Genomic DNA, 17,948 nt, shown 5'->3' on the forward strand with positions numbered 1-17,948 from the left:
GATCCTACAGTAGACTGTATATTCTTCCTCACCTTCCATCTCCACTTGTATTGCAGCTACTTACTGTTTAACTCATTAATTTTGGCTTATTCTTAAAATGTAAGTTCAAGGATCATTCATGTATGCCTCCCCACTAAAAAAACCTTGTTGATCCCACAAACTCAACTCAGGTTACCTATGATTTGTTCTTATAAAACCCTGTACTTTTTCTTCCTGATATTTAAAAAATTTAACCAAATAATTATGAAACTACTTTCTTACTTCCTCATGGCCTTTCCTGCTGAACACTACGCTTCATGAGAATAGGGGGCTGGTTTCCCTTGTTCAGTTATTTACCCCCAACAATGAATACAATGATATGCATGTTACAGGTGTCCAATACACATTTTAAACAAATGAATAAGTAAAAGTATCATGGAAACCAAGAAAGGAATTGGTTTCAAGGAGTCATCCATGGTGAACAGTTTCGAAAGCTATGGAGAAGTTAAGCACGATTGAGAACAAATTATGACAATTGAGCATTTAGACAGTCATGATGAGAACAAGGAGGTTAAGTGTGGGTAGATTCTTCTTTTAAAAGGAGAAATGCTCCCGTTGTTTATGAGATAGGAAAGACCCTTTTTTAAAATGGAGGATCATGGGAATTCCCTGGTGGTCCAGTAGTTAAGACTTCACCTTCCAATGCAGTGGGTAAGGGTTCGATCCCTGGTCGGGGAGCTAAGATCCCACATGCCTTGTGGCCAAAACACCAAAACATAAAATAGAAGCAATACTGTAACAAATTCAATAAAGACTTTAAAAATGGTCCACATCAAAAAAATCTTTAAAAATAAAATAAAATAAAATGGAGGATCATGGAATGAGGAGGGCAAGAAATTAAAGACTTCTATCAGAAAGAAGGGTTAATTCATGTAGTAATGTCATGCAAAAGGCAAAACAGCATATGGAGGATCTTCACTTCTGAAGTCCTCCCCTTGCAGGATTTAGATATATTTTCCTTTAAGAGTGAAAGTTAAATCACATATACTAGTTTCAGAGGAAGAAAGAAAAGGTAGATATAGATCCATTTGTAGGTAGTCATTTCCCATGAACAAATTAAAAAATTATTCTCTTTCATTTTCCATGAGTAATGTAGCCCTTAACTTCTAGAGACCACCTCTCCAAACTTTTCACTTAACGATATGTTTAATCAAATTCAATTGAGGAAGGTTATTTTCTTCTCTTCCTAAATAAATAGATAAATAGAGTTAGCTCTGAATTCCAACATCATTTCTTATCTGATTACATGAAAATCACCGGTTCCATGTCTATAGACTCATCGTCCACCATTCGATGTGGCAGTGAACAGTGATGAAGGCAAGCGAGAAAGCGAGGAGGTCAAATGGAAAATCCCCTTCTGGAAAATGGCATCCAATTTCACTTCCACATGCAGGATTTTGTGTGTATTTTCCTTCAAGAGTAAAAGTTAAACTTGGTATTCTAGCAACTTCCAAGTTCATGGTTGGTACCTTATGGAATGGGAAAGAGTGACTTTTGCAAGCTTAAATCAGGAACAATGTTTGGAAGAAGGGGAGCTAGATGTGGGTGCAAATATGCTATATCATGTCTGATCCAGGAAAGTTGACTCATGTTATCACCCCTTCATGCCAGGCAACATCACATGAAAAGGAGTAACTCCTCAATTCGTCGGTCCTAGAGTAACTCAGCCACTGTTATAAAGCCAATTAGCAAATGAGCACCAAGACATTAGCAAATAGAACATCATGACAGATGCGGTCTGACAGGATGGCTGATGGCATGGGCAAGGTGGAAGAAAAAGAAAGGGAAACCAAAGATAAATGATGGCTATGTCTCACATGATTACCACAATTATTACACATTCTGGACTCCCTCATTGGAACCATCCATCAGGTAAGGAGTTTTATTTAGTCCTAGTTCCTAAGATGTCAGTAGGAATTATTATTTATCATGACAACTAGGAAAGGACAACTTTAGTCAGGCAGAACATTTACTTTTCAACAAATACAGAGCACACCCAGATGCAGGGGCAAGAACCCTGGCATTCTGACAAGTTTGGAGAATTTTTCAGTCCCTCCCTCATCTCTCTCTCCTTTCTCTTCCGGGGCTACTGCATGTCAGACTAGGTCAAACGTAGCAATTGGCAAGGAGGCATCTATGTATAAATGTCTTTTGTGTACCAAGTTCTACCCATGTAGGTCTATCCTGGATGAGCATCAGTGTCTTCTCTCCCTCCCAAAGTAAATACTTCTTGCTGCAACAGGACAGGGTACTTTATAGGACTTTGGTCCTGCCATCTATGAGGACACATTTAAAAATAAAATTCACGCAACCAGAGATACGTGCAATGATGAAAGAATGACAGCAAGGCACTTGGTGCTTTACCATAACATTTAGTTTATTGTTTTGCTTTATTTTGTTTTGAGCTTTAAAAATTCGGCAAACAATTCAGTCTGCTGCGGTAAAGTACTTCTTCGCATTTATGCACCATCAACCTATCAATATTGATAATTTCTAAATTAGCTCTATTCTAATAACGTTTATATGCCTTTCCTTATTGGACTAGGCATAATTTTTTTTTCCAGGATGAAAAGTCATTGCAAATAACTCTTTTAAAAGGTTCAGTATTCTCTGAACATTCCTGATTTGAAAATATGTTTTAACAGATATTAAGGATACCATGGAAAAAAATTAAGTAGTTCTCATAAATAAAGAAAAATAAAACTTGTGTTAGCTTATCTAATCTCTTAGGGGGTTAGTTTTTAATTTGTGTGTGTGTCAGACAAACCCAAATATTTTTTGAAGAAAATTTCAGTCTTTTCTGCCATGAAGAGATGGGATTATTGTCTATTAAGGGCAAGTATTCATAAAGAGATGATTTTTAAATTATAGTGATCCTATAAACACTTAGAATTTTCTTAAATCCTTTCTCACATCTTCATTCTATTGGCTCTGACTTTAAGATATAACCTCTTCTTAGCTTTTTAAAAATTAGGATCCATGGGAGATATTTCTTTCTTATTTCTTTAAAAAAAAACCCTTAAATTTTATTAAGTATATGTGTGTTTTTTATCTCTTGTTTCCCTCTTTGACTAGCTTTCATGAAGCTCAGAGTGGAATTTGGGACCCATGTGTTATAAACATGCAAGACTCCAACGCATGCATTTCTACCTATTAATTGCTCAGATTATTATTTAAACCTTATTTTCCTTCTTGATATCTTTATTTTTCAAGCTTTATTATAGTATGTTATATAAAATAATTCACAACTTTTATGAAATGAGATAGGATATAAATGGTATAAATTTGCTTAAGATATAATATATATATGTACCCATATATATATATATATGTATCTTGCTTAGAAACTCAATAAATAAGTAGACTGTGTAAAATACTTTCCTAATTTCCGTATCATTTATTTATCCACTAACAAAATGATAATGATTATTAGTGATAATATTGGGAGTCAATTTGGCCCAAGTGGAGCTAATCTTAAGTAATACTAGAGAAGATTAGATTATAAGAACATTCTAGAGATATGAAAATAAAATCTCATGCTTTTTCTGTCACACTCATTCTTTCTCTCTGTTTTAATGCCAGTGAAACAAGGTAAAAACAAAACCCAAATAACTTCATTATCGCCATACATGTCATACAATATAAGTTAATACAGTAAAACCTGCTTCTCAAAACCTGCATCCATTCAAGATGGCAGGTGATGGTGGCAGCGTACACATCACCTAGCATCTGACCTTAGGGATCAACAGGGACCTGTCATGAAGCAAACTGCAGGGAGCAGTTATTACTGAGCTCTCTACTGGGTAAGCACTAAACAGTTTCATGTCTACTACTCCAACAGGAATAAACTGTACCCTCAACATTTCTCAGCCTCCTTCTTTTACCAAGGATACCAAAAACAGGGTTTATAGTTCTGCTGTTTCCAGCTCAAATTTCACATCCAAGCATCTCCGTCTCTTAATTGGAGTTTAAAATAGAGTCTATTCTAAAAATTCCTGTAAATAGTGTTTACTCATTCTTAAGAGATGCCTGTGTGTATGTAAACAGCAGATTAAGCCACAATGGAACTTACAATGATAAGAACTAAATGATATTAAAGGACATGTGTAGGTCTAGGGCAAGGTTTCCTCAGCACAACTGACATTTGGAGCCAGATAATTCTTTGATGTGGGGAGGCGGTCCTGTGCGTTGTAGGATGTCTAGTAGCATTTCTGGCCTCCACTAACTAGATCAGTAGCAGCCCAATTCCTCTAGAACGACAACCAAAAATGTCTCCAGATATTGCCCAATGTCCACTAGGGACAAAATCACACCTGGTTGGGAACCACTGGTCTACAATCCAATATTTTAGATAAACTGTAAACAATTTCTCCATAAACTGCTAATGGGGGAGGGGGGGGCCTACCAGGTAGATCAAACTAAAGAAATATGATTCATTCTTTATTACACAATTATATAATATTATGGTTCTGAGTCACTTTATTACTACAATGTGCTCTGAAGAACCCAAAACAACCATTCAAATATACAGAAGAAGCACCATGTCTTTGGGGTTGCACAACACGCTAGTCTGACCCAGTCATGTCCCTAACTAGACACTTCTAGTGTCTAGTTTAAGTTGGATGTGAAGAGAAAAGGCTGATTTCTCAGCCCCTTATGAAGAGTTTGAAAAGATTGTTCGATATTTCTTCTCTGAACATTGGACCACTAAAGCTCTGTGTGCACATATGCTTTATAAATAATGCAAGTTTTCCATAACTTCTTTGATTATGGGATGAATTTTTAAGTTGTATTTCTTTGAGTGTTACCCATATAACTTTCAAAATCTATCTTTACAATCCCAGTCTTACTTAAAAGCAACATACAAGTTTCTCTCTGATAAACCTCTGTAATAAATTGTTTTATAATTTTTAATTTACAACATTTAAAGTTTCCACTAATTTGATTTTTTTAAGCTATGCTTATTTCTGAGGGGTCTTCAGACTCCTAACACAGAAATCTATTGCTCTAATTTCTTCCCTTGAGAGATCATCAGAGGTATGACAGAGCAACAGAAACCAATTAAAAATACACATACTTGCTCCAGTGAACTTTTCCTTCCAGTGTCTGCATCTCACCGAGGATGGCAAGGAGAAGAGAGGACTTCCCACATCCCACCTGGCCCACAATCATGGTTAACTGACCTACAGAAAAGAAACAAAGGATAATAACAGGATGAGATGGAATTCACTTAGTAAAATAAAATCAAAACCCATTTAGAAAAGGCTGATGTTTCACAATCAGTGGGCCAGTTTTCGTCTCCAGCAATAAAGTATTCTAAACAGCTCCCTTCCCTGATACTAAGTTTTTTGGAAAATAGAAGAAAAATTAAAATCTATAGGTCTTGATGTATTATTTTTAAAGCTATGAGGATAACTGACACTAGTAAAGAAAGCAGTGAAATACTTGCCTAAATCATCTAGATTAGTGTTACCTTTATTATTCAATTCATTCAGGATAAAAAGGCAATTTTGACTAAAATAGATAATTGGGCTTAAAATGATTTGGGGGCTGTTCTTAAAATACTTTGATGTGCATGTATAACAGAAAAATCCCAACTACTGACCATGAGGTCAAGTCAAAAAAATAATTCTATTCAATTATCTAGACATTTTTAAATAAAAATATTGGGTATTTATGTCTTAAATATCTTGAAAACTTCATCAGGTTTCCTCAGGGATAGAAAACTATTTTCTCATACATCCTTTCTTTAAATTCTTTCTTCAAAAAAATGAGAAATGAACTACTCCATTATTTAAATGCCACAAATCAGCAAATAAACTGAAAGCAATTCATTTGGATGGTAAATAACTTGTCCAAAGGTCCACACTCTGTAGTGTAAGGCAGGTCTTATAATTCCCAGTCATCCTCACAGTGATACAGGGGTTCATGAGCTTCATGGTGCAAATAAATATTAGTAATGTTTGTCTTGAAAAAGTCTTTCTCTCCTTTTGTTAGGCTCGGTTATGTTGGAAAACTATGGTCATGACAGTTAACAATTACAAACCCGAGTAACAAATGATTCTTACCTGTTGGAATTCGAATATTTATATTAGATAAGGTAGCTAAACCACTGCCCCATGAAAAGTACCCACTTGTGACCTAGAAAATAAGAATACAGAAATTAAATTATAAAATTACATAAATATGCGGTGTTAGAGAATTATTCCAATTAAAATAGATTTCTTTATAAAGCACTGTAAGACTTTCAACACAGTAGAACACACTGCTGAAATTCTAATTTAGAGTTATAACTGCTTAGAGGTATAAATGAAACATAAAAAGAATGGAAGTGAGAGGAGGGTCTTTGAATTAATGATATTATGAAGACTGCTAAAATTTGCAACAATTTTCCCTGAAAATTTGGGATCATTTATATGTGAACGTTCTTAAAAATCAATCACCCAAATATTTTCCAATGTAACTGCTACACTGATTATTTTCTCACTGCTGCAATTCCCAGAATCCTGTGATGCAAAGTAAAGAACAGAAATAACTACAAATTATTCCAACAAAATGACTCCACTAGTTAAGAAGGAAGGTTTTGAAATGAATAAGTTTCCTGAACTATGTGGATTTATCACTCTTCATTGATCTTAAAAGAAAAAGTAAAAGGGAGGAAGAAACATCACAAAAATGAGGCAACATTGCTTGGTGGTATAAACCTCAACAACCAGCAAACAAACAAACAAAAAGACCTTAGAGTCATCCAAAGCAATCTATTGCTTTAATATGTGTCAAGAAAACTTGATAGTTTTAACAGTTACAAAAATGGGAAATGAAAGAGGTATAACAGAACCCAAGGGTTGGAAGGGTGAACAGAGACAGATGAGGGGAGAGAAAGTGCCTGAAAAATTAGAGGAAACTAAAGTAAGGCTACACTTTGCTCATAAATTAATATTTTGTTTCCAAACCCCAAGTGATGAAATTTCTAAGCACATTTTTGTTCAGGAATTTTGCAGAATAGATTGGTAATATCTAAATTATAACTAAAAATATTCTTAAAAAGCTCTTAAAATGAACAACTAAAGAGTGCAAAAGTTACCTGAAAAGGTTAGATTGTTTTTCCATGTAAGTTTTCTCTAGCTTGGAAAATGTATGGCATTTAATAATATCCATCACATAGATATGCATGAAATTTGTCCTGGAAGGAGGGTGGCCTGGAAGGGCTCAATAACTAATCACTTTACAAATACCTGCTGAGCACCCAGTCTATGTGAAGTCCTGCGTTAGGACTGACGTGGGCTACAAAGAAGGTATAATGCATCCTCCCTGCTTCCCTGCTCAATTGAGCTTACAGTCAATTGAGTAGCAAACCAAGGCAAGAGTGTATGGGCTAAGTAACAAATAGAGGGGCAGACAGACGAAAGTGCAACAGTTCATAAGGAAAATCATTTACACCTGAGATGAGTCAAAAAAAGAAAATATTTTGAAAAAGGAGGGCCTTTTAGCTAGTTTTGGAAAATATACTGAATTTCAGCAAAGGTATTTCTGAGTAAAGAACTACAGTGAGAACAGGTTCAGGATCAGAAAAACATGAAACATGTTATGAGAAATAATGAATAAAGCTGGCTGGGGAAGAGGTTTAAGATACAGTGGCTAAGTGACAAAGGATGCTCAAAGAAAATTTACAGTCTTCAAGGCTAAGAATCCCTCCTTCTCGGAGAAAGTGGAGAGCAGGCTAAACGAAGTGCAAATACAGATGGGCTGGGGAGACGGTCAGCATGGAACTGAGAGGCTCTCCGTAACAACTTTTACTTTTTCAATGAATTGAAAGGGAAGGTTATCTGTAGAAACAGGAGGCAGCCAAAGGAGAGAGAGAACAAGGTGGGAGGAGATTGGTGACAGATGAAGAGCTACTGTAGGTGATGGAGAATCATGCTGAAGGGAGGCATGGGAAAGGATTGCCAAGGACCATGGAGAGTCAGCCGAGGGTGGAGGTAATGAAACTCTGGCCATGCCAACTTGTACCATTAAGTCGTTTTCTCCACAGAACTTAGCACCCTGGGTACAGGAGCGCAGAAGGCATGGGGTTGAATGGCTACAGAAGGATGTGAAAGGGCTGGGAGAAAAGAAGGGGCTCAAGTTACCACAGGTTGCAATGAGGTTAAAAGCCAATGGTGGTGTGATGAATTGGGAGATTGGGATTGACATATATACACTAATATGTATAAAATGGATAACTAATAAGAACCTGCTGTATAAAAAAATAAAATAAATAATAAATAAAATAAAAAATAATGTGGGGGAAAAAAAAGCCAATGCCAGCGAAGGTGAAGCCCTGAGGGAGCTGGAGGGTAGGGCTGTGATGTCGGTGACTGGCTGGTATAACAGAGGCTAAGATCTCAAAGGGGCTGTGAGTCTAAGTGGTGGACAAGTGTGAATGCAGGTGAGTTTGTGGAAATGGAGGGGTAGTCGATTAAGGGGCTTGGGGGCTGGGATACTAGATGGGCTGTGAACCTCGAAGTTTAAATCACATCTAGGTGTGGCACTTACTAAGGTAGAAAGCTGGACTCGGAAACAGGCACCTAAGTCTTCAGTGAAGGTGGGTGAGTGATTATGAGGTCCTCTGATCATAGACGTGAGAAAGGTACAACACGCTATAGCTTCACAGGAGTGTGAGAGAGGAAAGATGTGGTTGGAAAGCAGCAGAGAAGAACCAGAAGGATACAGTGTCACCTCCTGATTTGGTCCCACACGGAAGTATAAGAGGGAACAGAGCTCACTTGAGAGGGATGGAGGAGAGTCAAAGTGAATTCCCCCCACTGTGATTTGCCCTTCCATTCCCTCCTCCCTTTTACAAAATCGTCTCACTTCTCCACCATAAGGGTTAAAATCCTGGCTTCCCAAACTAGCTGTTTGACCTTGGAAAATCAGCTAATATATAAATCTCCACAAAGGTTCATAAAAGAATAGGTACAAAGATGGTTATCACAGCATGGTTTGTGATGGAGGAAGGATGGAGGCCAACCCAGCAGCCATCACTAGGGGACAAGTAAAAGGTGGGGATGCATACTACAGAATGCAGTGGTGCAGCCAGAAGGAGCAAACAATTTCAGGAAATTGAAAATATAAATGCTCATGACAATACTACATATTTCACAGGGATATGAATGTGTTTAAGTGCATATATTGAGCATATTATTTCTGGCACCGTAATGTTGGGAGAATGAGGGGATATAGGCATAAGGATCAGGGATAAAGGGAAAGGATGAATTAAAATGTAAAGGCAGGAACGAGACAATGCAAAAAGCCACCTACTGTATGATTCCATTCATATGAAATATCCAGCATAGGTAAATCCGTAGAGACAGAAAGCAGATTGGTGTTGGCAGGGGCAAGAGAAAGGGGGAAATGGGGAGTGACAGCTTAATGGGTACAGGGTTTCCTCTTGGGGTGATAAAAATATTTTGTGACTAGTAGATGGGATGGTTGTACAACTTTGGGAATCTAAATGCCACTGAATTGTTGACTTGAAAGTGGTTAATTTTATGCTATGTGAATTTCACCTCAATTGAAATAATTTTTTGAAAATCTAAAGGCAGGACCTTCCACACACCATTGTCCATTCTCTCCTGCCGAAAATAAATAAAAATGCTGAGTAAAATATAGTTTGTAAAAAACCTCATTAAAGCAAGGAGTAAGGAAACGTCTAGTGAAAGTATAAAGAAAAGTACAAAAAGATATATACACTCCGGAGCACCTAAGCGTCTTTCTTTCCAAAAGGGCCAAGAATAGCTAAGATATTTTAGAAGAAAAAAAATAAGGTGTAAGAACTTGCCCTAAAAAATGCCAGTGTTTATTAGAAAGCTATAATAATCACAACAGTGGAATACTGGACAGACAAATCAGAGAAAAATAAAGAAAGAAATCTGTGTGACAACACGGCACTAAAAGTCAGTGGGTATGGTGACTGATACACAGTGCCTGGACAACCCGACATCATATAAAAAATTAAATCCGACCTTACCGACTTACTACTAAATGCAGTAAAATGACTATCACTAAATTTACTACTGCTAAACTTACAGCTAAAATTATTTATTACTGATTTCCCTACTAAATCACAACCTTACTTCATACCAACCACAAAAATAGATTTTACGTCAATTAAAGTACTAAAAGCAAAAGGTGTAGCTCCAGGGATTTTAAGAACTAATATAGAATATCTTTATACCTTTTGGTAGAAGAAGATTTCTTTCTTTTTTTTTTTTTAATTTTTGGCCACGCCACATGGCAAGTGGGGTCTTAGTTCCCCAACCAGGGATCAAACACATGCCCCCGACGTTGGAAGTGAGGTCTTAACCAATGGACAACCAGGAAAGTCCCCAAAAACGTTTTCATAAAGGAGGCAAAAGCATTAGCCATAAAAGAAAAGTTCTATAAACTAGATTACATTAAAATTAAGAATTTCTGATCCCATAAAGAGAGTGAAAAGCCAAGTTATGGAGTGGGAAAAGAATTCTGTAACATATATAACTGCCAAAGTAGTACCCAGAATTTTTAAACAGGGGAAACAAATAACCTGGCAATTCACAAGAGTAGCTCCAAACCCAAATGGTCAATATATATAGGAAAAGGTGCTCAGCCTCATTAGAAATCAGAAAATTACAAATAAAAACCACAGCAAGATACAACTGCACCTCTTCCCAACACACAACACACATTTTGGCAAAATATTGGAAGCAATGGTGAAGAGGGAGACCAACTGGAATTCTCGATCATTGTTTTTCTTTTTTATAAATGTATGTATTTTATTTATTTTTTAATTTTTGGCTGCATTGGATCTTCATTGCTGCACGCGGGCTTTCTCTAGTTGCGGCGGGCGGGGGCTACTCTTCATTGCGGTGCGTGGGCTTCTCACTGCGGTGGCTTCTCTTGTTGCGGAGCACAGGTTCTAGGCGAGCGGGCTTCAGTAGTTGTGGCACACGGGCTCAGTAGTTGTGGCTTGCAGGCTTAGCTGCTCCATGGCATGTGGGATCTCCCGGGACCAGGGATCGAACCCCGTGTCCCCTGCATTGGCAGGCGGATTCTCAACCACTGCGCCACTAGGGAAGTCCCTCAATCACTGTTAATGGAAGTGTAAAATGGCACAACCATTTTAGAGAAAAGTTGGCCATTGTGAAGAAAAGTTGAGGATGTACAGCCCTATGACTCAGCAATTATTCACAACAGCCTCAATAAAAATAACCAAAAGTCCATCAAAAGTATAACAGATCAATAAATTCTGGTATATTCATACAATGAAACGATACACAGTGATGAGAATGAATGAATTACAGCTTCACATAGCAACATGGATGAATTATATCCACATAATGTTGAGCAGAAGAAGCAACACACATACACATACATGCACATATTCAAACTTAAAAAAACTAAAGCACATTTTTAGGGAGGCATACGTAGCAAGGATGATCAAGGAAATGATGACCACAAAAGTCAGGGTGGTGATTATATCTCGGGGGAGAGATAGAGAGAGCGCGGCTAAAGTGTGTGCTGGGGGGACCTTCAGAGGAAGCTGATGATGTTCTTCACTTGGTAGTGGTTGCACAGGTATTTACGTTTTCATTTAACAGTGCATACGTGTTGTATGTACTTTTCTATAGGTATGTTGTATTTCACAATAAAAAAGATTTCAAAAATACAAATGAGTAATAACCAATTTGGGAATTTCCACTATGAATAAACGGTGAATTCAAGCTTGAAGGGGTACTTGAAGCTACAGTGGTCATTCAGTGGAATAGCAGACTCCAGGCCATTGATGAGCAGGGGTTTGGAGTTTTTTTGTGGGGTTTTTGGTGCATGCAGGGTCAATTCTGGGAAAAAAATCATGATAATCTCCCATTTTTCCATGAAAAATGAAAATAAATTGAATAAGGACACGGAAAAGATGTATTTTTAGGTTCCCACTACACTGAATAGAAAATGTCAATTAAAAAACACTTTTTAGTCACTAATATATTGTTATTTTCTGGGCATATTTGAGAATTGGCAGCATAGAGGACCCTTTCTAGTCTCTCATTACTTACTTTTTCATAGCTTAGTTCACATCCTACTTGTACATTATAATTGTCTAGGGAACTACTAGAGATGTTTTCAAAAATGATGCCTATATATATATATATATATATATATACACACACACACACATACATACGCATATACATATATGTATATATACACACACACATATATATGTGATTCTAATGTACAGCCAAGATTAAGAATCACTACAGGACTTGCCTGGAGGCACAGTGGTTAAGAATCCACCTGCCAAGGCAGGGGGCATAAGTTTGATCTCCGGTCCGGGAAGAGCCCACATGCCGCGGAAAAACTAATAAGCACTCGAGCCACAACTACTGAGCCTGTGCTCTAGAGCCCGAGAGCCACAATTACTGAGCCCACATGCTGCAACTACTGAAGGCTGTGTGCCTACAGCCTGTGCTCCGCCACAAGAAAAGCCACCGCAATGAGAAGCCTGTGCACTGCAACAAAGAGTAGCCCCCACTCGCTGCAACTGGAGAAAAGCCTGTGCACAGCAACGAAGACCCAACACAGCCAAAAGTAAATAAATAAATAAATAAATAAATATTTTAAAAATGAGTCACTACAGCTCTTTGAAATTCACAGGTGATATATCTTATCCTCAAAACAACCATACTAAAATGGCATCCCCACCTCAAGAGGGGCAGACCACGGCTTAGAGAAGCAATTTGCCCAAATCACACATCAAATTAATGGCAAAGGGAAGGCTAGCATTAGCTTATTCCATCCAGTAACGCATTTGCTCCAGTTGCTAAAAGCCTATTGTGGGACAGGTATGGTGTCGGGCAATAAGGAGAGAGAGAGGAGAATTAAATGTGGTTCTTGGCTTTACTGTACCACTCACTGAGCATCCCTCACTCTGACTGGACAGTGCAGGGAGTGGGACAACCCCAGCAGCCAATGTGGCTAGTCTTCTAAACAGCTAATTTCCAGGACTCCATTGGCTCTGAAGTCCAGAGGCCCTTGACTGCTGCAGACATCTGTTCTGGTTCCTGCATAACCCTGACCCCTTCCTGGGGCTGATCTCAACTCTCAGTGCTCAGCCTGTGTTCCTGTGGTGGCCTGCTCTATGAAGCAATCATGCTTGGGAAGAGTACAAACGGCTGAGTTTCAATAACAAAAAACAAACAACCCTTCTGCATGTAGCTGTCCAGTTTTCCCAGCACCACTTACTGAAGAGCCTACCTTTTCTCCATTGTATTCTTTTGCTTCCTTTGTCAAAAATAAGATGACCAAATGTGCGTGGGTTTATATCTGGGCTTTCTATCCTGTTCCATTGATCTATTATTTCTGTTTTTGTGCCAGTACCATACTGCCTTGATTATTGTTGCTTTGCAGTATAGTCTGCACTCAGGGAATCTGATTCCTCCAGCTTTGTTTTTCTTTCTCAAGATTGCTTGGGCTATTCGGGGTCTTTTGTGTTTCCATACAAACTGTGAAATTTTTTTGTTCTAGTTCTGTGAAAAATGCCATTGGTAGTTTGATAGGGATTGCATTGAATCTGTAGTATTCCTAGGTATTTTATTCTTTTTGTTGCAATGGTAAATGGGAGTGTTTCCTTAATTTCTCTTTCAGATTTTTCATAATTAGTGTATAGGAATGCAAGAGATTTCTGTGCATTAATTTTGTACCCTGCTACTCTACCAAATTCGTTGATCAGCTCTAGTAGTTTTCTGGTAGCATCTTTAGGATTCTCTATGCATAGTATCATGTCATCTGCAAACAGTGACAGTTTTACTTCTTTTCTGATTTGGATTTTTTATTTCTTTTTTTTGACTAAAACTTCCAAAACTATGTTGAATAATAGTGGTGAGAGTGGGCAACATAGTCTTTTTCCTCATCTTAGTGGAAATGGTTTCAGTTTTTCACATTTGAGAATGATGTTGGCTATGGGTTTGTCATATATGGCCTTTATTATGTTGACACAGGTTCCCTCTATGCCTACTTTATGGAGAGTTTTTATCATAAATGGGTATTGAATTCTGTCAAAAGCTTTTTCTGCATCTATTGAGATTATCATATGGTTATTATCCTTCAATTTGTTAATGTGGTGTATCACATTGGTTAATTTGCATATATTGACAATCCTTGCATTCCTGGAATAAACCCCATTCGATCATGGTGCATGATCTTTTTAATGTGCTGTTGGATTCTGTTTGCTAGTATTTTGCTGAGGATTTTTGCATCTATGTTCATCAGTGATATTGCTCTGTAGTTTTCTTTTTTTGTGACATCTTTGCCTGGTTTTGGTATCAGGGTGATGGTGGTCTCGTAGAATGAGTTTGGGAGTGTTCCTCCTTCTGCTACATTTTGGAAGAGTTTGAGAAGGACAGGTGTTAGCTCTTCTATAAATGTTTGATAGAATTCACCTGTGAAGCCATCTGGTCCTGGGCTTTTGTTTATCGGAAGATTTTTAATCACAGTTTCAATTTCAGTGCTTGTGATTGGTCTGTTTATACTTCCTATTTCTTCCTGGTTTAATCTCGGAAGGTTGTGCTTTTCTAAGAATTTGTGCATTTCTTCCAGGTTGTCCATTGTATTGGCATATAGTTGCTTGTAGTAATCTCTCACAATCCTTTGTATTTCTGCAGTGTCATTTGTTACTTCTCTTTTTCATTTCTAATTCTGTTGATATGAGTCTTCTCCCTTTTTTTCTTTATGAGTCTGGCTAACGGTTTATCAATTTTGTTTATCTTCTCAAAGAACCAGCTTTTAGTTTTATTGACCTATGCTATTGTTTCTTTCATTTCTTTTTTATTTATTTCTGCTCTGATCTTTATGATTTCTTTCCTTCTGCTAACTTCGGGGTCTTTTTGTTCTTCTTTCCGTAATTGCTTTAGGTGTAAGGTTAGGTTGTTTATTTAAGATGCTTCTTGTTTCTTGAGGTAGGATTGTATTTCTATAAACTTCCCTCTTAGAACTGCTTTTGCTGCATCCCATAGGTTTGGTGTCATGGTGTTTTCATTGTCATTTGTTTCTAGGTATTTTTTGTTGATTTCCTCAGGAAGACCTAAATAGACATTTCTCCAAAGACATACAGATGGCCAACAGGCACACGAAACAATGCTCAACATCACTAATTATTAAAGAAATACAAATCAAAGCTATGAGGTATCACCGCACACCAGTCAGAATGGCCATCATTAAAAAGTCTACAAATAACAAATGCTGGAGAGGGTGTGGAGAAAAGTGAACCCTCCTACAGTACTGGTGGGAACATAAATTGATGCAGTCACTGTGGAAAACACCATGGAGGTTCCTCTAAAAACTAAAACTAGAGTTGCCATATGATCCTGCAATCCCATTCCTCAGCATATATCCAGACAAAACTATAATTCGAAAAGATACCTTCACCCACTGTTCACTGTGGCACGATTCACAATAGCCAAGACATGGAAACAACCCAAATGTCCATCAACAGATGAATGGAAAAAGAAGATGTTGTACATATATACAATGAAATACTACTCAGCCATAAGAAAAAGAATGAAATAATACCATTTGCAGGAACATGGATGGACCTAGAGATTATCATACTAACTAAAGTAAGTCAGAAAGAAAAAGACAAATACCATATGATATCACTTATATGTGGAATCTAAAATATGACACAAATGAAGTTACCTACGAGACAGAAACAAACTCACACACATAGAGAACAGACTTGTACTTGCCAAGGGGGAAAGGGGTGGGGGAGGGATCGATTGGGAGTTTCGGATTAGCAGATGCATATTATATTATGCATAATATAATTATGCATATATTATATATAGAATGGATAAACAAGGTCTTACTGTATAGAACAGGGAACTATATTCAATATCTGCTGATAAACCATAATAGAAAAGAATATGAAAAAGAATGTATATATATGTATAACTCAGTCACTCTGCTATACAGCAGAAATTAACACAGCATTTTAAATCAACTATACTTCATTAATATGACTTTTTTTTAAAAAAAAGACTATTTGACAATGCAATCCAAAAATGGGCAGAAGACCTAAATAGAAATTTCTCCAAAGAAGATATACTGTTGGTGGGATTGTAAATTGATACAGCCACTATGGAGAACAGTATGGAGGTTCCTTAAAAAACTAAAAATAGAACTACCATATGACTCAGCAATCCCACTACTGGGCATATACCCTGAGAAAACCATAATTCAAAAAGAGCCACATACCACAATGTTCATTGTCGTACTATTTACAAGATCCAGGACATGGAATCAACCTACGTGTCCACCAATAGATGAATAGATTAAGAAGATGTGGCACATATATACAATGGAATATTATTCAGCCATAAAAAGAAACGAAATTGGGCTTCCCTGGTGGCGCAGTGGTTGAGAATCTGCCTGCTACTGCAGGGGACAAGGGTTTGAGCCCTGGTCTGGGAAGATCCCACATGCCGCGGAGCAACTAGGCCTGTGAGCCACAATTATTGAGCCTGCGCGTCTGGAGCTTGTGCTCCACAAGAACAGAGGCCGCGATAGTGAGAGGCCTGCACACCGCGATGAAGAGCGGCCCCCGCTTGCCACAACTAGAGAAAGTCCTCGCACAGAAACGAAGACCAAACACAGCAAAAATAAATAAAATAAATTAATAAACTCCTACCCCCAACCAAAAAAAAAAAAGAAATGAAATTGAGTTATTTGTAGTGAAGTGGATGGATCTAGAGACTGTCATACAGAGTGAAGTCAGAAACAGAAAAACAAAAACCATATGCTGAGAAGGACGTGCGCTCACTCCCTCTTGGGAGAGCACCAGAATCACAACTAACTGCTGAACAATCATCGACAGGAAGACACTGGAACTCACCAAAAAAGATACCCCACGTCCAAAGACAAAGGAGAAGCCGCAGTGAGACGGTAGGAGAGGTGCAATCACAATAAAATCAAATCCCATAATTGCTGGGTGGGTGACTCACACACTGGAGAACACTCATACCACAGAAGTCCACCCACTGGAGTGAAGGTTCTGGGCCCCATGTCAGGCTTCCCAACCTGGGGATCTGGCAACAGAAGGAGTAATTCCCAGAGAATCAGGCTTTGAAGGCTAGTGGGATTTGATTGCAGGACTTTGACAAGACTGGGAGAAACAGAGACTCCACTCTTGTAGGACACACACAAAGTAGTGTGTGCATCAGGACCCAGGGGGAAGGAGCAGTGACCCCATAGGAGACTGAAGCAGACCAACCTGCTAGTGTTGGAGAGTCTCCGGCAGAGGCAGGGGATGGCTGTGTCTCAGAGTGAAGACAATGACACTGGCAGCAGAAGTTCTGGGAGGTACTCCTTGGCATGAGCCCCCCTCAGAGTCCGCCATTAGCCCCACCAAAGAGCCGGGTGGGCTCCAGTGTTGGGTTGCCTCAGGCAAATAACCAACAGTGAGGGAACCCAGCCCCACTCATAAGCAGAAAAGCAGATTAAAGTTTTACTGAGCTCTGCCCACCAGAGCAACACCCAGCCCTACCACCACCAGTCCCTCCCATCAGAAAACTTGCACAAGTCTCTTAGATAGCCTCATCCACCAGAGGGCAGACAGCAAAAGCAAGAACTACAATCCTGCAGACTGTGGAACAAAAACCTGGTTCACAGAAAGAAAGACAAGATGAAAAGGCAGAGGGCTATGTACCAGATGAAGGAAAAAGATAAAACTCCAGAAAAACAACTAAATGAAGTGGTGATAGGCAACCTTCCAGAACAAGAATTCAGAATAATGATAGTGAAGAAGATCCAGGACCTCGGAAAAAGAATGAAGGCAAAGATCGAGAAGATGCAAGAAATGTTTAACAAAGACCTAGAAGAATTAAAGAGCAAACACC

General features: G+C 38.3%; 1 protein-coding gene across 10 annotated transcripts in view; it reads right to left on the reverse strand.

Moving 5' to 3' along the window:
* Nucleotides 1-17,948, reverse strand: part of ABCC9 (ATP binding cassette subfamily C member 9) — a 149,187-nt gene that overhangs the window by 78,733 nt on the left and 52,506 nt on the right. For all 10 annotated transcript variants that reach the window (XM_024129302.3, XM_028491076.2, XM_028491081.2 and 7 more), the window contains exons 18-19: nucleotides 6,108-6,180; nucleotides 5,117-5,222 (exon numbers count right to left, since the gene is read on the reverse strand). In XM_024129302.3, coding sequence (XP_023985070.1) covers nucleotides 5,117-5,222; nucleotides 6,108-6,180 — 179 coding nt within the window. The remainder of the gene's footprint in view (nucleotides 1-5,116; nucleotides 5,223-6,107; nucleotides 6,181-17,948) is intronic.

Source organism: Physeter macrocephalus, chromosome 6 (genome assembly GCF_002837175.3).
Source record: "Physeter macrocephalus isolate SW-GA chromosome 6, ASM283717v5, whole genome shotgun sequence".
NCBI classification, from domain to species: Eukaryota; Metazoa; Chordata; class Mammalia; order Artiodactyla; family Physeteridae; genus Physeter; species Physeter macrocephalus.